Source organism: Sinohyriopsis cumingii, chromosome 11 (genome assembly GCF_028554795.1).
Source record: "Sinohyriopsis cumingii isolate HCF-2022 chromosome 11, ASM2855479v2, whole genome shotgun sequence".
NCBI lineage: Eukaryota > Metazoa > Mollusca > Bivalvia > Unionida > Unionidae > Sinohyriopsis > Sinohyriopsis cumingii.
In genome coordinates, this window is record NC_142971.1 from 27359461 (window position 1) to 27378460 (window position 19000).

The 19000-nt window shown below is 34.9% G+C and overlaps 1 protein-coding gene across 4 annotated transcripts in view; it reads right to left on the minus strand.

Annotated features, from left to right (window-relative positions):
- LOC149787815 (leucine-rich repeat- and IQ domain-containing protein 1-like) overlaps positions 1 to 19000 on the minus strand; it is a 160288-nt gene that overhangs the window by 51823 nt on the left and 89465 nt on the right. For all 4 annotated transcript variants that reach the window (XR_016424108.1, XM_089974026.1, XM_089974028.1 and 1 more), the window contains exons 19-24: positions 17641 to 17734; positions 14972 to 15148; positions 9680 to 10132; positions 8553 to 8784; positions 3987 to 4106; positions 3215 to 3267 (exon numbers count right to left, since the gene is read on the minus strand). Coding sequence is in view for 3 of the 4 variants with exons in the window: in XM_089974026.1 (XP_089830152.1) it covers positions 3215 to 3267; positions 3987 to 4106; positions 8553 to 8784; positions 9680 to 10132; positions 14972 to 15148; positions 17641 to 17734 (1129 nt within the window). In the remaining variant the exon portion in view is untranslated. The remainder of the gene's footprint in view (positions 1 to 3214; positions 3268 to 3986; positions 4107 to 8552; positions 8785 to 9679; positions 10133 to 14971; positions 15149 to 17640; positions 17735 to 19000) is intronic.

Consider the following 19000-nt stretch of genomic DNA (forward strand, 5'->3'; position numbering starts at 1 on the left):
AGAGAACAGGTCCAAGAACTGACCCCTGTGGAACACCACAACATAGACGAACTGGGCTGGAGTGTATTCCATTTGCAGATACAATTTGTGTCCTGTTGACCAAGTAGGACTTGAAAACAGTAAAGCTGTATCATGAATGCTGAATACATGCTGGAGACGGTGAAGTAATATATCATGGTCTATTGTGTCAAATGCTGCAGACAAATCAAGAAGGGTGAGGAATGTAATCTTTCCGCTATCCAATGCAGAGAGAATGTCATTAACTACTTTTAGAAGAGTAGTTTCAGTACTGTGGCAAGGGCGATATGCAGATTGTACATTACTAAAAAGACTGTTTGAATTCAGATGAGATACATGCTGGGATAGAACAACCTTTTCTAAGATTTTTGATATGAATGGGAGATCAGAAACTGGGCGGTAGTTCTTTAAATCATTATGGTCTAGTGTTGGTTTCTTCAGCAGAGGCTTTACAATGGCAGTTTTGAAAAACTATAGGAATTTCCCAGATGAGAGAGAGGTATTAATAACATCAGTTAGTGAAGGCACTACTGGATCTAAGCACTCAAGCAGCAGTGATGTTGGAATTGGATCAAGTTCATGTGACTTTGGTGCACTCTTCATCAGGATTGTATGTACGAAATCCATAGAGACAGGTTCAAATGCTGCTAATGGTTGCCGCTCAAATTCTGTATCCCAACTGTATGGTGATGACGAGTCAATTGAAATTGTGGTGTCAAGCTTATCTCTAATGGTTTGTACTTTGTCACGGAAGAAATTTACAAACATGTCCGGAAGGTCGACTGGAGAGAAGGTCGTTGGATTTGTTCCTTGACATTAGCTTGTTAGTAATCTCGAAGAGCTCTTTGCAGCTGGAACTTTCCATGATCTTAGTAGTGTAGTCGCCTGATTTTGCTGTATGGACCATATTTGTGACATTCTTCTTAGGGACTTCATAGATTTGCTTATGAATAGTGAGTCTGGTGGAAAGCCAGAGCCTCTCAGCTTTACGATGGTCTCTTTTAGTCTCTTTTAGCAGTGCGAAGCTGGTCCCTAACACTGCTATACCATGGAGAACACTTTTGAATTGATACTCTGCACTTGGTAGCTAGGGCATATTTGTCAGGCAATGAACGCAGACAGTTATCAAGTTGTTCTGCGGTAGTAGGTAAGCAAGTTGTTAGGTTTGCTTGGATGTCGTGCATTAGTTTGGTTCTATTTATCACACGGAGGTTTCTCTTAGTAGCAGATAAAGGTGGAGGGTTAGGGACTGATACGTCAAGATGGCATATAGTGCAGAGGTGATCTGATGCAAGATCATGGGATACCAGGGAGGACTGTAGAATGTTATCATCAGGTCTATGAAGAATCCACTCCACAATGTGACCATGTTTATGGGTGGGGTGGTTAACTGACTGTTTGAGGTTGAAAACATTAATGGAATCTATGAGTTTTGATGTATTTGAGTTTCTGGGACAGTCAAAGTGAAAGTTGAAATCTCCAAGAATAATCAGGAGGCCACCTATCAAATTTTCATAGTGTTGGAAACTGCTCCAAAAAGAAGGAGTCAGCCAGCTTGTTTTTTGTACTAGGAGGAGGGTGGTATAGGCAGAAAATAGTAGGATTTACCATTGTGTTAGCAAAGTCAGCACTTCTGACAAGATATAGTAGTTTTTATCAAAGTATCATAGCATTAGCAAAGTCAACCGTAATGCCAAAATATAGTAGGATTTATTATGTCATTAGCAAAGTCAATATTTCTGACAAGATATAGGAGGATTTATTATATTGTTAGCAAAGTCAACACTTCTAACAAGATATAGTATGATTTATCATACCGTTACCAAAGTCAACACTTCTGACAAGATATAGTAGGATTTACCATAGTGTTAGTAAAATCAACACTTCTGACAAGATATAGCAGGATTTATCATATTGTTAGCAAAGTCAGCACTTCTGACAAGATAAAGTAGGATTATCAAAGCTTTTATATTTAACTAATACCTGTAATTAGAAAGTACATTAAATGCACAATTAGATACATCACCAATTTACTCAGCATAATCATTTATGATCTATACTAGTAAAATGCAGTCTCACACATAGATCTGATAGCCAAATTTTTATATTTACTCTTACTCATACAATTATGTCTGCTCTAACAGAGATACAAACAGAACCTTAAATGAGCCCTTTTTTCCTATCCAACTAATGAAAAAATGTGGAATTTTTTTTTTTTTTTTGGCTTGCCTTGACATGCAAAACCATAAAATTACTCAACAAGATTCTGAAATTTCCAATGAAATGAGAACAACTGCAAGATTCACCTGAACAGTGTGTGTGTGATTTGGATTTTTAATTTAGCTTTAACAATTTTTCAGTCATATCGCTATGATGTCTGCAGTGTGGCAGTTTATACTGATGTCTAGTAATGGGGCATCGTGACGCAGACATATAACATGATATCCCATCCAGTCACAGCATCCCGACACCAGGCTAACCAGTCCTAACACTAACCTCTTATGATTGAGTGCCAAGCAAGGCAGCTACTAGTACCATTTTCATAAGTATTTGGTATGACTCAGCTGGATTTTAACCTTGCAACCTCCCGCATCCAAGGCAGATACTCTAACCACTAGGCCACTGGAGCTGTAGACATCTGAACAAAGGACAAAATCCACATTTCTTGTTGGAGGTATGATTATGAACACCTGGGACATATTGTATATGAACTATGTGGCATTATGGTATATTAAACCTGTGCACTATTGAAATTATGTATATGATTTATGAAATGTCATATTATGGATGTCATGTGATGAATAATATATATTTTGATCATATGATCAATGTATTGTTTAGGTTTACAAATCCATATCATATTTTTCTATCTTGCATGTGGGTAGTAATACCTCATGACATGACAAATGATGTCATGGTACTGTAAATACCAAATGCATAATGCCCATGGCATTCAAATATGCTTTAAAGTTATTGCACTACTTTAGTTTTTAGTTTTATAGAATACAATCAGTATTTTTGTCATGTGATAAATAGAATATTACAAGTGAGCTCATTTGAAATGAAATTTCTAAACTTGTTGAGTAATTTGGATCATTTTCTTGCCAAGGCTAAAGCAAGACTGAAATTAATCAACTGGCCTCATAAATTTAATTTGGAATCAGCACATGTGTAAGATTGTTGATGGATTTCTTACTTGGCTGGAAGTTGAGGGGTGTCAGGAGGTTTCCAATCATCTGCAAGAAGATCCTAAAAATAAGAATTACCAAATTTATCTGACAATAGGCCCATACTCAATGATTAGCCTACTCCATTTGATCAAAATATTCTGGCAAATATTTTCCTACATCTGATAATAAGTGCACCCCTACTTTTTGACAAATTTATTAGGCTGCCACCCTGGACATATCATGAAATAAATAATGTGATACATACATACCTAATGTCTTATGGAATTTTTACAGAATAAAATTTTCACTAAAGGGTGAAAATTCTAAACAATATTCAACATGGGGTAAATATTCTATCATAGAATTTTCACTGCACCCATGGAAAAATACATAGCCTGCAAAGACATCATGATGATGATGATGACAACAATGATGATGATGTTAACAAAGGTGGATGTGGAAGTTGAAATTCTATTTACAGAAATTTTAATCTCCCACAAACATAATCTTATGAATAATGTACATTTAAAACTTACAGAAATTCTACTCACTGTATTCTACATGGCAACACTGACCTGAACATTTTAATACCTTTTAAATATATGCTATGCTCTAATAAAATAGAGCACATGTATAACAGTGACAAATTATGGATGAGCGGGTGCAAAGAAACTACACTCTCTGTTTATCTTGATATTACAATTTTCAGAAAGGTTTTACTAGCAATTTAAGGAAAATGAATGCCATAAAATTTTTAATGCACAACTTCTGATGAAACAATATATAAATGTAATTTACCTTGTTTACAAATTCATCAAGGTTAACCTCCTGAAAGTCCAGGTCATCATCATCATCAAAATGGGCATATTCCAGGGCAGCATGAAGTCTGCTCCGCAAGTGGTAGCCTCGCCATATTGCCTTCAGTTTAAAAAGAATAAAAATAAAAGACACAGTCAGAACAAATAGATGTAAAAATCACTAAATTAAAATGTTACTTTGTGCAGATGAAAAGTCTTTGTGCAAGTCAACTCCAGTATAAACATACACTCTGAGTCAATTCCAGTATAAACTGACACTCTGAGTCAGCTCCAGTATAAACATACACTTTGAGACAGCTTCAGTATAAACAAACACTTTTCGTCAACTACAGTATAAACATACACTCCGAGTCAGCTCCAATATAAACATACACTCTGAGTCAGCTCCAATATAAACACACACTCTGAGTCAGCTTCAATATAAACATACACTCCTAGTCAACTATAGTATAAACATACACTCTGAGTCAGCTTCAGTATAAACATACACTCCAGAATAAACACACACTCAGTCAGCACCAGTATAAACATACACTCTAAGTCAACTCCAGTATAAACATACACTCTGATTCAGCTCTAGTATAAACATACACTCAGAGTCAGCTCCAGTATAAACATACACTCAGAGTCAACTCCAATACAAACACACTCAGACTCTTTCTTTCTGTGTCTCTGTCTCTCTTTCCATGAATGCAGCAGTGATACAAAAATTTTATTTCTAGTTGTATTAAGCCCAATTTGAAGGAAGGCAAAAAGGAAATATTCAAGCAAGATTTATCAACCTTACAATTTGGTGGACTAATGCGCAAAACTTATAAATGAAAGAACTTTGCTACTGATAGATCCATTGATAGACTGACAGAATCTTAAATACTCTCATCTTTTGTAAGCATGTACACCACTCCCTCGATAACTCATGCCCTGATAGCTCACAAACCCGCTAATAATGTGGGGTCAGGCATGGATCCCATTTTTAAAACCAGAAAATACCAAAAAATGTATCCCTTGTTGTGGAACTTAAAAGAAAATCATGATCAAAATTGGTAAGGGAAACTTTGATATATCACTCATTTTATCGTCAAAAACAGTAGACAGGACCTGGAAATTTTAATCAACATTATGAAATATCAACTTTTAATATGAAGTCATATAATTTGTACATTTTCTTTCCAAAAGACATTCTTTGTACACTGATCAATGAAAATGTCACGCCTAGTGGAGGCAGTACTTTAATAAATAAATACCAATTAAATGATTTTTTATCGAGTTAAATTCATCTTCTAGTTCTATCTTTTAGTTCCTTTTAAGTGTAGTCATCATAAATGCAATGTTTCCTCTTGTAATTAAATGTAAAATGTGTCAATCTACCGTAATAGCTATGCTCATGAGCATTTCTCTGAGAACCTATAATAATTAGGTGCCAACTGTGTTTTGATACCTGACTAGTGGAAGTATTTGTTGTATGGTTTCAGTGAATTAAAAGCTGGCCTCCTTTGCATTATCATGTTAATTACGTCTTTTGAATCATATAAAGGAGGTGGATTTTAAAAAAAGTTAAAAATCATGCAAATCCTACATGCTTAAGATCTAGAGGCCTTTGTCATATGTTAGGATAACTCACTTCAGTTGATCAATCAAACACTTTTATAAATGTTATTTGTATATTTTCTAATTAAACTACCCAAAACTAACCTACTCAATCATAGCTGTGACCAATGATAGAATGGCAACCAAAAATAACCTACTCAATCATAGTTGTGATCAATGATAGAATGGCAACCAAAAATAACCTACTCAATCATAGCTGTTCATCAGTGATAGAATGGCAACCAAAAATAACCTACTCAATCATAGCTGTGATCAATGATAGAATAGCAACCAAAAACTAACCTACTCAATCATAGCTGTGATCAATGATAGAATGGCTACCGAAAATAACCTACTCAATCACAGCAGTGATCAATGATAGAACGGCAACCAAAAACTAACCTACTCAATCATAGCTGTGATCAATGATAGAATGGCAACCAAGTGAAATGAATACTTCATTAAATAAAGAGCTTTGTTTCACAGATATGGACCATTGTGGGGAAAACAAGTTTCAGAGAATTTCTGAACTGGCACATAGAGATATCTTCAATGATGATAAGAAGTTTCATAATTACTTCATGGCACCAATATTTTACTAACTGAACAATATAAAACTGAGTTTTTATGTAAACTAATGTATCATGAAATAAATGTTGTTTGTTTGTGTCAAAACAGGCATCTTGTTTGGTAGTGTATCAACATTCAGTCTAGTTCCCTGCTTTGCAGACTCCCTGTTTCATACAATACTATCTCATACCACTCCGGGAACCAGACTAATCAACAAAACAAAAAGCAGTGATGTAATTCTCAAATGTTTCACATACACGTGCAGGTTGTTGAAACCAGTTGGAATAATGTAACAGTTTTTCAAATGTTGGACATTTTGAAAATAAATGTAATTTATACAGAATAACAAACAACTTCATCAAGAAAAGCGCTTTATTGACAATTATTCCCGATGTGATTATAAAACAAGAATTCAGTCATTAAACAGCGCAGTTCCCACCCCACCTCCAACTGCCGCTGTTTTCTGGATGTCTAGCGGATTATTTTGGGGAGGTTCCTCAGTAACTCATGCCCTCACTTATAATGCGGTCTATGTTTTTGGACCTGGTTGTGCATGAGTTATCAAGGAAGAGGTGTATATGAACACTAGTTAATGACTTAATGGTAATGAATAACTCTGCCAAAACAGGTTTCTCAGTAAAAACTTGTTAATACTGCCTTGAAAATATTAGTGTTTGAAACTGATCAAAGTATTATTAGAACAAGAACTACTTTATAAGTTGCATCTGCATTGCAAAGTGCACTGCTCACTGCAATTAGCTTGGCAGGGCCTTGAACAGAAGAACATGTTTTGGTAATCAGGGGACTTAACTCCCATAAATTATGCTGTGAAATTCTGTAAAATCCAACTCACTGACAGTCCCATCAATAAAAAAAACTGTATGATAAATCTGACCAAAATCCAACATTCCTCAGTGAAGGTATGCAGTAGAAACCAATGATACAAAAATCCAGGTTAGGAGGACCAACAATCAGGGGCCATAACTCTGGTAAAGAATGAAGTGGAATGCTGACAATCTAACTCATAGAAAGTCTTATCAATATAAATTTGCAAACCCAATTTTAGTTGAAAAATCCAACAATCCTTGCTAAAGTTATTGTACTAAAACCAAACTCAAGCAGATGTGCAATCAAGTATGCATGTGTGTGATCTGGATTTTTAACGTAGCTTTAACAATTTTTCAGTAATATCGCTACGATGTCTGCAGTTTGACAGTTTATAGTGATGTCTAGCACTGGGACATCATGCCGCAGACGTGTAGCATGATACCCCACCCCGTCACATTATCCTGACACCAGGCCAACCAGTCCTAACACTAACCTCTTAATGCTGAGCGCCAAGCGAGGCAGCTGTTAGTACCATTTTTGTAAGTCTTTGGTATGACTCGGCCAGGAATCGAACCAATGACCTACCGCATCTGAAATGGAACTCAAACAAATAAGCCACCAGAGTGGTCAATCAAGTATGCAATTCCTGCCAATGATGTCACACACTGCTGGAAACTGAACCCAAGCTAGATCTCATCAATATAGAGTTTCACAGCAAATATGGCTGAAGTCCAACAATCAATCCTTGGTAAAGTTATGCTGTGGAAATGAAGATTTTAAGTACCATCAGGAACCATAACTCCTATAAATGATATGGAAAACCAGGAATTGATATTGAAATATTTCAAGATCTCATAAATATAAAGCTCTAAACCAAATCTGGTTAAAATCCAACAATTCTTCATAAATTAATCTTGCAGAAATGAAACTATGGATGAGCAGATGGACAGATTAGGTGATTAGTATAGTGCACCATCAACAAGATCTAGCAAGGCCCTAACAAAAATGTGAATTGAGTTTATCTCAAAATAGTAATTCTGTTGTTATTAAGTGGATACAGAAATTGGGTACTGCAATATAAATATCTGTGTTAACAAAGGACAACAACATTATCAGTTAACTACAATTAAACTGAACCTAAATATCATTAATTAATCAACTGATCTCTCTAACAAAAATATGGATTTAAGATAATTACATAGCTATACAAATATGAAGATATATTATATATATATATATATATATATATATATATATATATATATATATATATGAGAAACACTGCCATAAACCACACAGTTTAATGAGCTTAAAATTTCTGCATAATGAAATACCTAATTTAAAGAAACAAGTATTCATATTTTGAACATCATATTTACATAATATGCAAAACCTAAAATTGTATCACTCTATCTAACATTCCAAGATTTACAAAAAAAATGCAAATATGTATGGATATTAAATCATTGTGGTTTAAAAAATCGGACCCTCCATTCTGTATGCCTAGGATAGAGAGGAAAAAAGATACTCTTGTTAAAGCTTACTGACAAATAAGACATACCTGTATTTTTGTGGCTGCATCATTAAGCCTTTTCAAAACACTGGGGTCCATTCTGGGATACATATCTCTGTCCTCTTTCAATCTTTCACACTTCTTTCTATCACAGTACCCCCTCCAGTAGGCCTGTATTTTGATGGCAGCCAGCCACAATCTGGTGTGTATATCTGTCTCTTTCCTGGTCATGTATCTTTTCCACATTGACTGGATTTTGATAGCTGCTTGAACTTGGCCACTAGGGTAGTGAGAGATAACAAAAGTTTATTTATCATTAACTGCACACCTACTTTCTTTTTGCCATTCAATTTTGCAGAGTTCCTGAGAACTCAAATTGCAAAACTATATACCCACAAATTCTTGAAACCTAGTAAACCAAAAATATAGTAGCTGCAAAAACTTTGCTTTGAAGTACTTACTGTTGGTGAATACCACAGTCATATTTATGATATTCTACACATTACTAATGTTTCCTGTGTTTAAAAAATGAGTAAATGACAAATTTCATAATTCACTAAACAGGACTACATGTATTATTTTACAGAAAAGCAATAGATATGATAAAATAATTTTATTATATTCTTATGGTTTTAAAGTAACTAGAATCAATGAATTTGAAAAAAGAACCAAATATGTTTGCCAAAACCCTTTTTACATAATGTATACAGTTTTAATAACAAAACACTGTAAAATAGGAAATAGAAAATATTTTAAAATACAGGGTATAGTCAGATTTCATCAATACAGCATATTGCTAAATTTAAAATTCTGTAAATTCATAAATATTGATTCTCTTTACACAGTCTCTTCAAACAGCAGAAGACAAAAAACTATCAAAAAAAGAGAAGAAAGTCCCATAACAAGAGTTTAGTCTATAGACCAATATTTCTCTAATCTCAACAGTAGATTTCAAAATAAAAACTCAAATCATAAATAATACCAAAAGCTTCTATATGTATCACATAATATTATATATTAAACATTGTTTAGGACTAAGGATACCATTTACAATGTGAACTTGAATCCAAAAAGGATTTGTGCTCTCAAAATGATGTAACTATCAATCTTTGTTGAAGTCATGGCCAATACATTTTAAACACATCAGTAATTATTAATAGACCTTTCAATATTACCTTTCAGAATGATTTAGCAGCTGCTTCTTCATAACATTAGCTGGAACTCGTACATTATTATCAAGACTTGTCTCAGATTTAACAGGCACTGGTACATAAACAATTGTCTCATTGTCTCCATTTATCATTCCATTATGAACATTAGACTGCTCACATTCTCCTTGTGTAACATTCACTATTAGTTTGGTTTCACTGAGTTTTGTTGAACTTTGCAGAGCTTTCTCAAACATTTCTTTTGGAGTCATATATGTATCCTCTTTTGGAGGAATTTTAGTTCTAGCTGACTTTGGGTGCTTAGATTTAGGTCCTGTAGGTGCTGATGGCATTGGAATTGGAATTTCTCCATATTCATGTGCATATCTATGCTCTACTGCAAGATGAAATGTTTTATCACAGTACTTGAAATACAGGTCACAGAAAACTGACAAATCCTTCCTTTCCTCCTGTGCCATTCTGAAGAAAAAGAAATAATATAATCAAACCCATCTGTTAGACTTATGATGACCAAGTTTCTCAAAGCCACTATCTTAAATTTTTCTGCTTGGTGAGAGATGAACATTTAAAAAAAATAAAAAGCTGTGGATGTGTGTGTGTGTGTTTTTTTATCTACAGTTTTCTCATACTAGTCTATTTACTTTGATTTCAAACTAAATGTAAATACTGCATAATATAAATTGGGGCTCAAAATTTCTCTGGTCGATCAAGAGTTAACTGCTCACATGAAACAAGATGCTTAAAAGTTGAGAACCCTCCTCCATTAAATTGTTTCGTAGCTCAGTAACATGGACAAAAATGCCCAACTCTTCATAATGCATTTATATCTTCAAGCAAATTAAGTAGATAAATTAAATATAAAAAAAACAAATTTTTATAAGTAAAATTTTTTATTCCATATAACTTACCTGATCATATTACCTAAGGAATACCACCACTACCTTCAAAATCCACCCCTCCAAGCTAACAATTCTGGCTATGAGAGCTAAATGTTGTATGGCCATTAATGTAGCAGTCAAACAGAGTGACATCCATAAGATGAGGTTTTTTGAAAAGAGAACATTTTTGCTATTGAAAATCCAGTGGAAATCATCATGCTAAATTACCATGTCTAACTGATCATTCTGGGGTGAAAGATCCCCGAGTTTACTCTGACCCCTATCCCACAGGTTGTATAATGTCAGCTAGAATTCAATTCCTTGAATTGAATTGAATGTAGTAAAATGTTGCAACTTCCCTAACTTCATGTGCCAAAATGAACAGCAAATTCATGTTACTTTGAGTTAGTCCTCTGTATACAGAATGGTTAACCCATCTTATACAACACAGTAGAGCCTGTGCTAAGATAGTGTCCTTTTCCTATATCAGAAGTAAGAATAGACTCAGTCATTCTTGTCACACCAACATGGTTCTTTCCAGGCACCATTTCAGAGTTCTCACTGGGACATGTAGACATTCTCGAGTTGAAGGGTCCCGGCTAGAAAAGTTTCACCACTAAAGACTTATTGTCCATGTGTGGAAACCTGTTCTTGGCAATGAAACCAGGTGCCATCATGAGTGACACTAATCTATTCTGTTGGAAAGTTAAGAAATTCAGGTTAACTGACAAGGCATATTCTGCCTGCTGTAGCTAATACAAATAGTAAGCAGGTTTTGTATGAGAGGTGAACCAATGAAGTTCTCAAAAGCAGTTGAAATGGTGCCTTATTCAAACCAGGTTAACACCCATGATAGATTCCACAAACCTCAGAACCTTTCTGAACTACTTGTGAACTGGAACATGTTGATAAACATCTTGCAGATCAACACCGATAACAAAGTCTCCATCCTGAATGGCACTTAAAACTGATCTTAGTGTTTACATTTTGAAATATGGTGTGCAGATGAAACAAATGAAAGCATCTAAGTTTATGACTAGTCAAAACAGCCTTTGGCCTTTGTGACTGGAAAGAGTATTAAAAGAAAATGTGGTGATATTACATTGCGAATGATCTCCACCCCACCCCACCCTTTTCTGGAGAAGATTGCTCATTTCTTGCTGCAGTGTGTCTGCATTGAATGGATCTTTGTGGATGTCTCTAACTGAAAGGACACTGGACAGTGATAGTGAGGCCCTCTGAAACAACATGCCAGGTCCACTGAATGTCATAACAAATTCTGTCACACTCGATAGCAAAAATTCTCCCACCAGGATATCTGATAAGGGAGGAAGGTAGGGGATGAGGAATCTTGTCATTTCTTGTTGTAAGGAGGTTGCCATTGAGGAAAACTGGGATGAGAATGATCCCCTGCTCTCTGCTTCTTGTCCATATTTGTTCTTCAGAACTGTTGTTATTGTTGTTGTTGTGGGGTTTAACACCATTTTTCAGCACATGATAGACTATACATGGCGGCCAGTATCATTGGTGGAGGAAGAACCTGGTAAAACCCCGGAAAGAACCACCGACCCACGAGAAGCTACTGGCAAGCTTTCTCACATACCCACATTTCTTCAGAACTGTGGCCTTCTACATGCATCGAATCAGTAAGACTAGTTTAGTGTCTGTTGTGTCCTAGAGGTGTCCTCTCTATTTCTTTGCTTAGTTCCTTGAAAATATCTCCATGGTTTCTGAGGCATTGTCATTGAGAGATTTGCTTCCTCGCTGTCTGGTTTGCATATTTTCTCCACCTTTCTATCGAAATGGAGGTTGTATGAGAATGGGTGTGATCTAATCCTGGCTTTACGGTGGTCCTTTAAAAAGGCATAAGTGGAGATTACTGTATCTCTTTCTGCCAGTTAAAGATTTGTCACTGCTGTTAAGGCATTAGCCAGTGTTTGCTGTGCAGCTATGGTTATCACACACGCTATTTGAGAGACAGACCCCCACACATGCCCAGTTGAAGTCAAGGTGGGAGAGGATAAACTGTTTCTACTTGTTGGAAGATTGCCATCAAGAATAAATCCAAAATGAAGCCAACTGCCATGACATTCCAGACTAAATGTTAAGCATCATTACAAGGACTTCCAGTCTATCCATACTGATGAGGGGTTTGACATCCCCAGAAATGCAGTGTCTCTATCTAGTGCTGAGATACCTATGTGGAACAATAATATGTTTATAGAAACTCCTACAAAAAGTCAGTGGCAGATATTCCTGACCCCCCCCCAAAAAAAAGTCTACTGACACTTGGGTCCTGCATTATAAGCAACCTAATAGGTCAGCTACTTAACCAGACTGTGGTAGGAATTTGAATGCCCAGTTCATGTTTCTTGATTTGCAAGTCAACTGATGCTTGAGCTCTGAACCAGGTAACTAACAGAGATGGAGGAGGAAGACAAAACTCTGGTGATAACAGGAAAAGACTTCACTGACTGGTGCTGAACGGGCAGAGTTTTTCCTTAGCATCATTAGGTCTAGCAAAGATGATGCAGCTTGTGAGCATAATTCATCATCTCTAGAAGAATGTGGCAACAATGATGCCTCTTGTACAATCTGAGACGGCACTGGTAAAGATGGTATAAAGTGGTTGCCAAGCATACTAGATCGTTCTAACTTTCAGGCAATCACTAAACACATCCTCCATTAATCTGGCATGTCTGTTCTCAGGTGGGTACTGGGGTACTAAAATGTGGCATAAGGTGCCATGAGTCTCTAATGGCACTATAATGGGTATGCTGAACCATGAGACTGCTGGGTACCTTATGTCAGTTAGTCATACTGTGCAAAGACATCCCCTCCTTTCACAATGAAGGAAAGATCATCTGTGGTATACACCTGTTGCAATCTTATAGGTATGACATAATTAGGTCATGTTTTAACAGCATACATGCCACCCCCACCAACCCCAAGAGGTAAAAGCATAATTATTGCTATTATAAGTGGCAAATAAGTGTAATTTGGGCATCAAGAGTGTAATCTATATATTACATGCCAGAATTTGAGCACATTTGAAAAAGATACATTTATTTTTGCTACCAATCTTTTCTGCAGCTGGTCAAAATTCTTGTCACACAGGGCAAAATCTATATGGATTATAATCAGAATACAGACACAAAATATGTTGAAATATTATTCATGTTCAGCACTCACCTTAACTAGTCTACATGTGTAATTTTCATTGAATGATTGTAAACTGGAATTCTTCAGTGAAAATGATCATGTGCTCAGAGTGCTGTATAACATTAATCTCATATTCTTCTTTTGAAGTTTGTAAAGCACACACACACATCCATTTTTCTGATCTGACATGTTTTGAAAAGATCAATCTGCTCTAACATTTTCCATCATATAGCATCCACAACTCACACAGTAGAGCATTTCATTTAACAACTGGTGCCACTTTCTTTAATAGTACAGACTGGTCTGCTACCTAACTAGCTTATCAATATAATGAATCTGTGAGGCAAAGTTCATATCTGAAGAAACCCACCTATCTCCTTTGAAACGAGTCATATATTGGTGCTATAAATGGTAAATAATGAAGGTACTCTTGCACTATTATTATGCAGCAGTCATCTTTTTAAGAATATTCTCAAATGTATATGAGTGGAGTTAAGAGATGACAATAAAAATGACAAAAACAACTTATTTATTGCTTTATTTTAATTTTATTTTTTAATGTACCAAGAAAGTGTAATCCATATACATGCCAGCATAAGATGTAATTTAGTGGAAAACAGCATAATGATTATGCCAAAGGCATAATGGTTGGCATGTATGGAACAGTTGCCATTTTATCTTCCATGATGTATTTAGTTTTTTAAGATGGGACAAGTTAGAGAATATTTGATCCATTGAAGTGGTCTACTGCACAATGCAATAACAAGATATTAATTTTAAAACTACCCAATAAAAGCCCATGCTGGTAAGTACAGAAAGGAATCTATGTTTACAACAACGTTGTAATTCTGAAATACACTGAAAGACTCTGTTTGTGAAAGAAAGGAGCAAGACAAAGTTAGAAATATTGATAGAGTATATTTCCCTGTGAAGGGAAACTACTCCATCTAGCTCTTATGTTGAATATCATCCCAAAATTCTTGAATATGGTCTGTGATCTCTTAACAGGAGAGAGCACGCTACTTAGCATGAACAGAAGTAATAACTCAGATACTAATGGAATTTTGGTGCCAATGCCTACACACTGGAGAGATCACTCTGTGGGATGCCACATATTTGGCAAGACAACATATATGACCCATAGCTAACAGTTTTAGCTGGGAGGGCTGGATTTATGTGGTAGTTGTAGTACTTCAAAATGTATTATAAACCAGTAATGATCAAAGAGAAAAAAAAAATTATTTATGGGCAATACTACCTTAATTCGGTCTGTAAATGATGAAGCAAATCTCTATATGTCCTGATCTGTGTAAGGCACATAGCTTCAAAACTATTCCGAGGTTTCAAAGGGGATTTTCCTTCAGATGATTGCAGGTTAGCACCATTTAGTGACTGGAGTCTAGGTAATAACTTTGTAAGCTGGTTCATCAAATCACTGAAATTAGATACAATACTAAGACTTTAAATCAAATTTTCCAAAATATGGCCCCATAAAGGCATCTGCCCACAATCCTATCAAAGAATCTACTTGAATAGGTTTAACTGACCATTTATCAAAAGTAGTTTTACTTCTTATTGAGATGGTGTGTTGAATTAGACTGAGTGTCATAATGCTAGTGACGAGTTTCCAATAAAACACTGATAAACTGATAAAGAAACACTCAGCATAACTAGATCTAAAACACAATCCTTATTTTAATAAATACTGGACAAGAAAAGTAGGTAAGCAACATGATAGTGACTGCATATGAAAAAAACAGTATAGTCATGCATCAGTCACTATAATTATTGAATCCTTAATTGTATTTGATCATATTTTAGTGTAGAAATCACAAATTTAAAATGGTATTAGAAAGCACAAATTTAAAATGGCATCACATAATCTCTGTGAGAGATATTTATTTCACGGTGTAATACAATGTCAGGTGAAATTCAATAATTCAACTAACTGCAACATTGTGACATCAGTGACTTTTATGTTATGTCACAATCTTATTTTTTGGCAACATTCAACTAAAATTGCATTTTCTCTACTCTAAAACATGTTAAATTTCTGAATGTTATACTAAATCATGTAATAAAATAATTTTGAACCTTTGTTTTGGTAAAATAAACGAAGAACTTAATTTGTTCAACATGAGGTTTACTGGTTCATAACATTTACCTCAAGTACTCCGTCTAAATGAAGCTGCAAATATTTCAGCTTTTTTATATAAAAAATTTATAGAAATACCAATGGTACATATATTTATTTGGATATTTAAAATATTTGCATTATATGTCCTAAAATAAGATGGATGATATTTATCTAGTAAAGTAGCCAACTAGAATACTGAAATATATTTTAGAAGCAGACATTACAAGACACAGAAAGGGAAACTAAAATTTTGATACCATGTATTCCTATAACAGTTTTATGAAAATCTGACTGCAGCTGCAACTTTTACAGTAGTTGATATTCATCACACTTTTTATTTTCTTATTTGCAAAACCAATTACAAACCACAGACTGCTAGCAATTAGATTCCCATTTACATCTTCTTCAAATCTGATCTGCAACAGCAAACCAATTAGCCTTGTTTACAGTTTATCCTAGGTTAAAAAATGAATGGGTCCTCCGGACTCTTCATTATTCTGAATGTGTGTCCTTTGACTATAATTATGTGTCACTCTCATGGAAAACTTTGCATTACATTTCTCACAAGGTGATTCCCTGGAACTACCAACTTTAAATAAAAGTGGGGAGAAGGGGATTGGGCCTGGAGAGGTTTGGACAGGGGTGCAAGTTTTCTACTTTTCTATACTTCAGGTAAAACCTGCTTGGTATTTGAACCAACTTAAAAAGTACCTATTAAAATGTCACTTAATAGGTCCAGTTCAATAAAGAATTATGAGCTGTAAAATCTGGATATAACAAACTCAAAGAAGCTCCAGAAATCATATGCATGCAGTGGCAGGCACATTTCGTTATAATTCAGCTACAATTTAATATAAAACACCAGGAAGGACAATGTGACATACTTCATAATATAAATTTGTTGTTTCATCTGTGTTTATTATAAATGGAGTTTCTTATGCAATGTACTCTCTTTGTTGAAACTTTAAATAATCTGGGAATCACTTTTAAAGGCCATGATTAGAAAGAAAACATTGAAATCTTTAAAAAATGAACATCATTTCTTTGACAAATAAATTTATTGAAATGTTTAAAGCAGCAATTGTATTGGATTAACAAAACTAGATTGTATTTGCTTAAAGGAGTTACTGTATATTTCCCATGATAAGACCTGATCCTTAAGTCATGAACAGCCTGACCTTAAACAAGAAGAAGAACCTGGATTCAAAATGCCAACATAAATATCAAACTTTGAATATCATAACATCATTGAATTTGGCACATAAGTAGTGAATAAAACTTTAAGATCATGCCAAAACTTAACTCTAAGTTCATTCAGAATGATGTTACAGAAGATAACATTTTTTTAAAATTTGAACAAGTGCTTAATTTTTGTGGTCAGTTTTGTAACTCTGGGGCCAGCCTAATAAATTTATTTTTTATAAAAGGGGGTTAGGTTAGTATTAGACAAATACATCTTCACTAAATATCTACTAAATTTTGGTACAAATGGCTATGTATATATGTGTGTGTGTGTATGTGTGTGTGTGTGTGTGTGTGCGCGTGTTAATGGCACATCAGCACAATGCCAAAATTACAATTATAAGAATACCAAACACCTCAAAAAGTATGTAAAACAAATGATAAAGGTAATTAAAAAAGAAAAAAAAATGGGGGGGCTCATTACTGGATAAATATGGTATATATGTATGATGCTAAATGGGCTGTATAATTTAAAAATCTAATCCAATTGCAAAACAAAGTGCATTAGAAGACACTTTGCAGTTTCATCAAAACAACTTGTTACTAACCTTTTAGAAATATCCTCTAATACTGGATTCTCCTCCAAGTTGATGTTCTCAAGGTAAATGCAATGTATTATACTTTCCAGTATTCCTTGGTGGTCTTGAAATTTAAAAAAAAATATAAGCATATAACCATAATAATAACTTAGGTAAACTATCAATAAATATATATGGTGAATAACAGCCCTTTTGAGTGCACTGGATCCACAAGTGATCACGTGTGTCAGGGATTGATTACGATAAATGCAATAAAACTGACAAAGCTTTTATTCCTATAGAAATAGTCATTGAAATTTTTTTAACCTCAATGCTTTTTTTTTTTTGTCTAGTCTCTGTTTTGTATTTCCCTTTGAAAAAGACTAATTTCGAGTCAAAAGCACTAAGGATAGTTTTGCACTGTTGGATGTCAGTTTAATGCATGCATACATTACTCTATATCCAGGCAATGATTTTGTGATCTTCATAACCTTATGTAGTAACAGTACTCCAACTTATGTATACTACAAAGCTATCCCCCAAACCCATATAGTAACATTACGCTATGCCCAGGTACTGATTTTGTGATTCAAAACCTGATGCAGTAACAACACAACTGATGTAGTAACAATACTACATAGCTCTAATGCTATCCCCCAAACCCATGTAGTAACATTACTTTATGTCCAGGCACTAATTTGTGACCTCCAAAACTTGATGTAGTAACAATACTACATAGCCATCACTTTCATCCCCCAAAACCGATGTAGTAACATTACCCTATTTTCCAAGCACTGATTTTGTGATCTCCAAATTCTGATGTAGTAAAATACTACATAGCTATCCCCCAAAATATGTAGTAATATTACCCTATTTCAAAGCACTGATATTTGGAGCTCCAAAACCTGATATAGTAACAATGCTACATAGTGAACCTACCGACCCATGTATATGTAGTAATATTACCCTATTTTCAGGCACTGACTTTGTGATTTCCAAGACCAGATGTAGTAACAATACTACAACTGATGTAGTAAAAATACTAGATAGCTCTCCTGCTATCCCCCAAACCCATGTAGTAACATTACTCTATTTCCACGGTAACAGTCTAACATTCATTTTGTCATTTAAAAATTATGATGACTAGTAAGATTACTACTGCTATGCCATACACTGCCTCCAGAAAATAAAAGAAAATTCAGTATTGTCTTTCTTATAGGACATTACCTTTGTATTTAATATTAATATTATTACTACTTGCAAATCCCTTCTTCGTATTAGTATTACCATTCGGGTGGCCTAAGTGGAAAGACAATCTGCCTCAGATGCAGGAGGTCACAGGTTTGAACCCTGGCTGAGTCATACCAAGAGATTTATAAAAATGGTACTA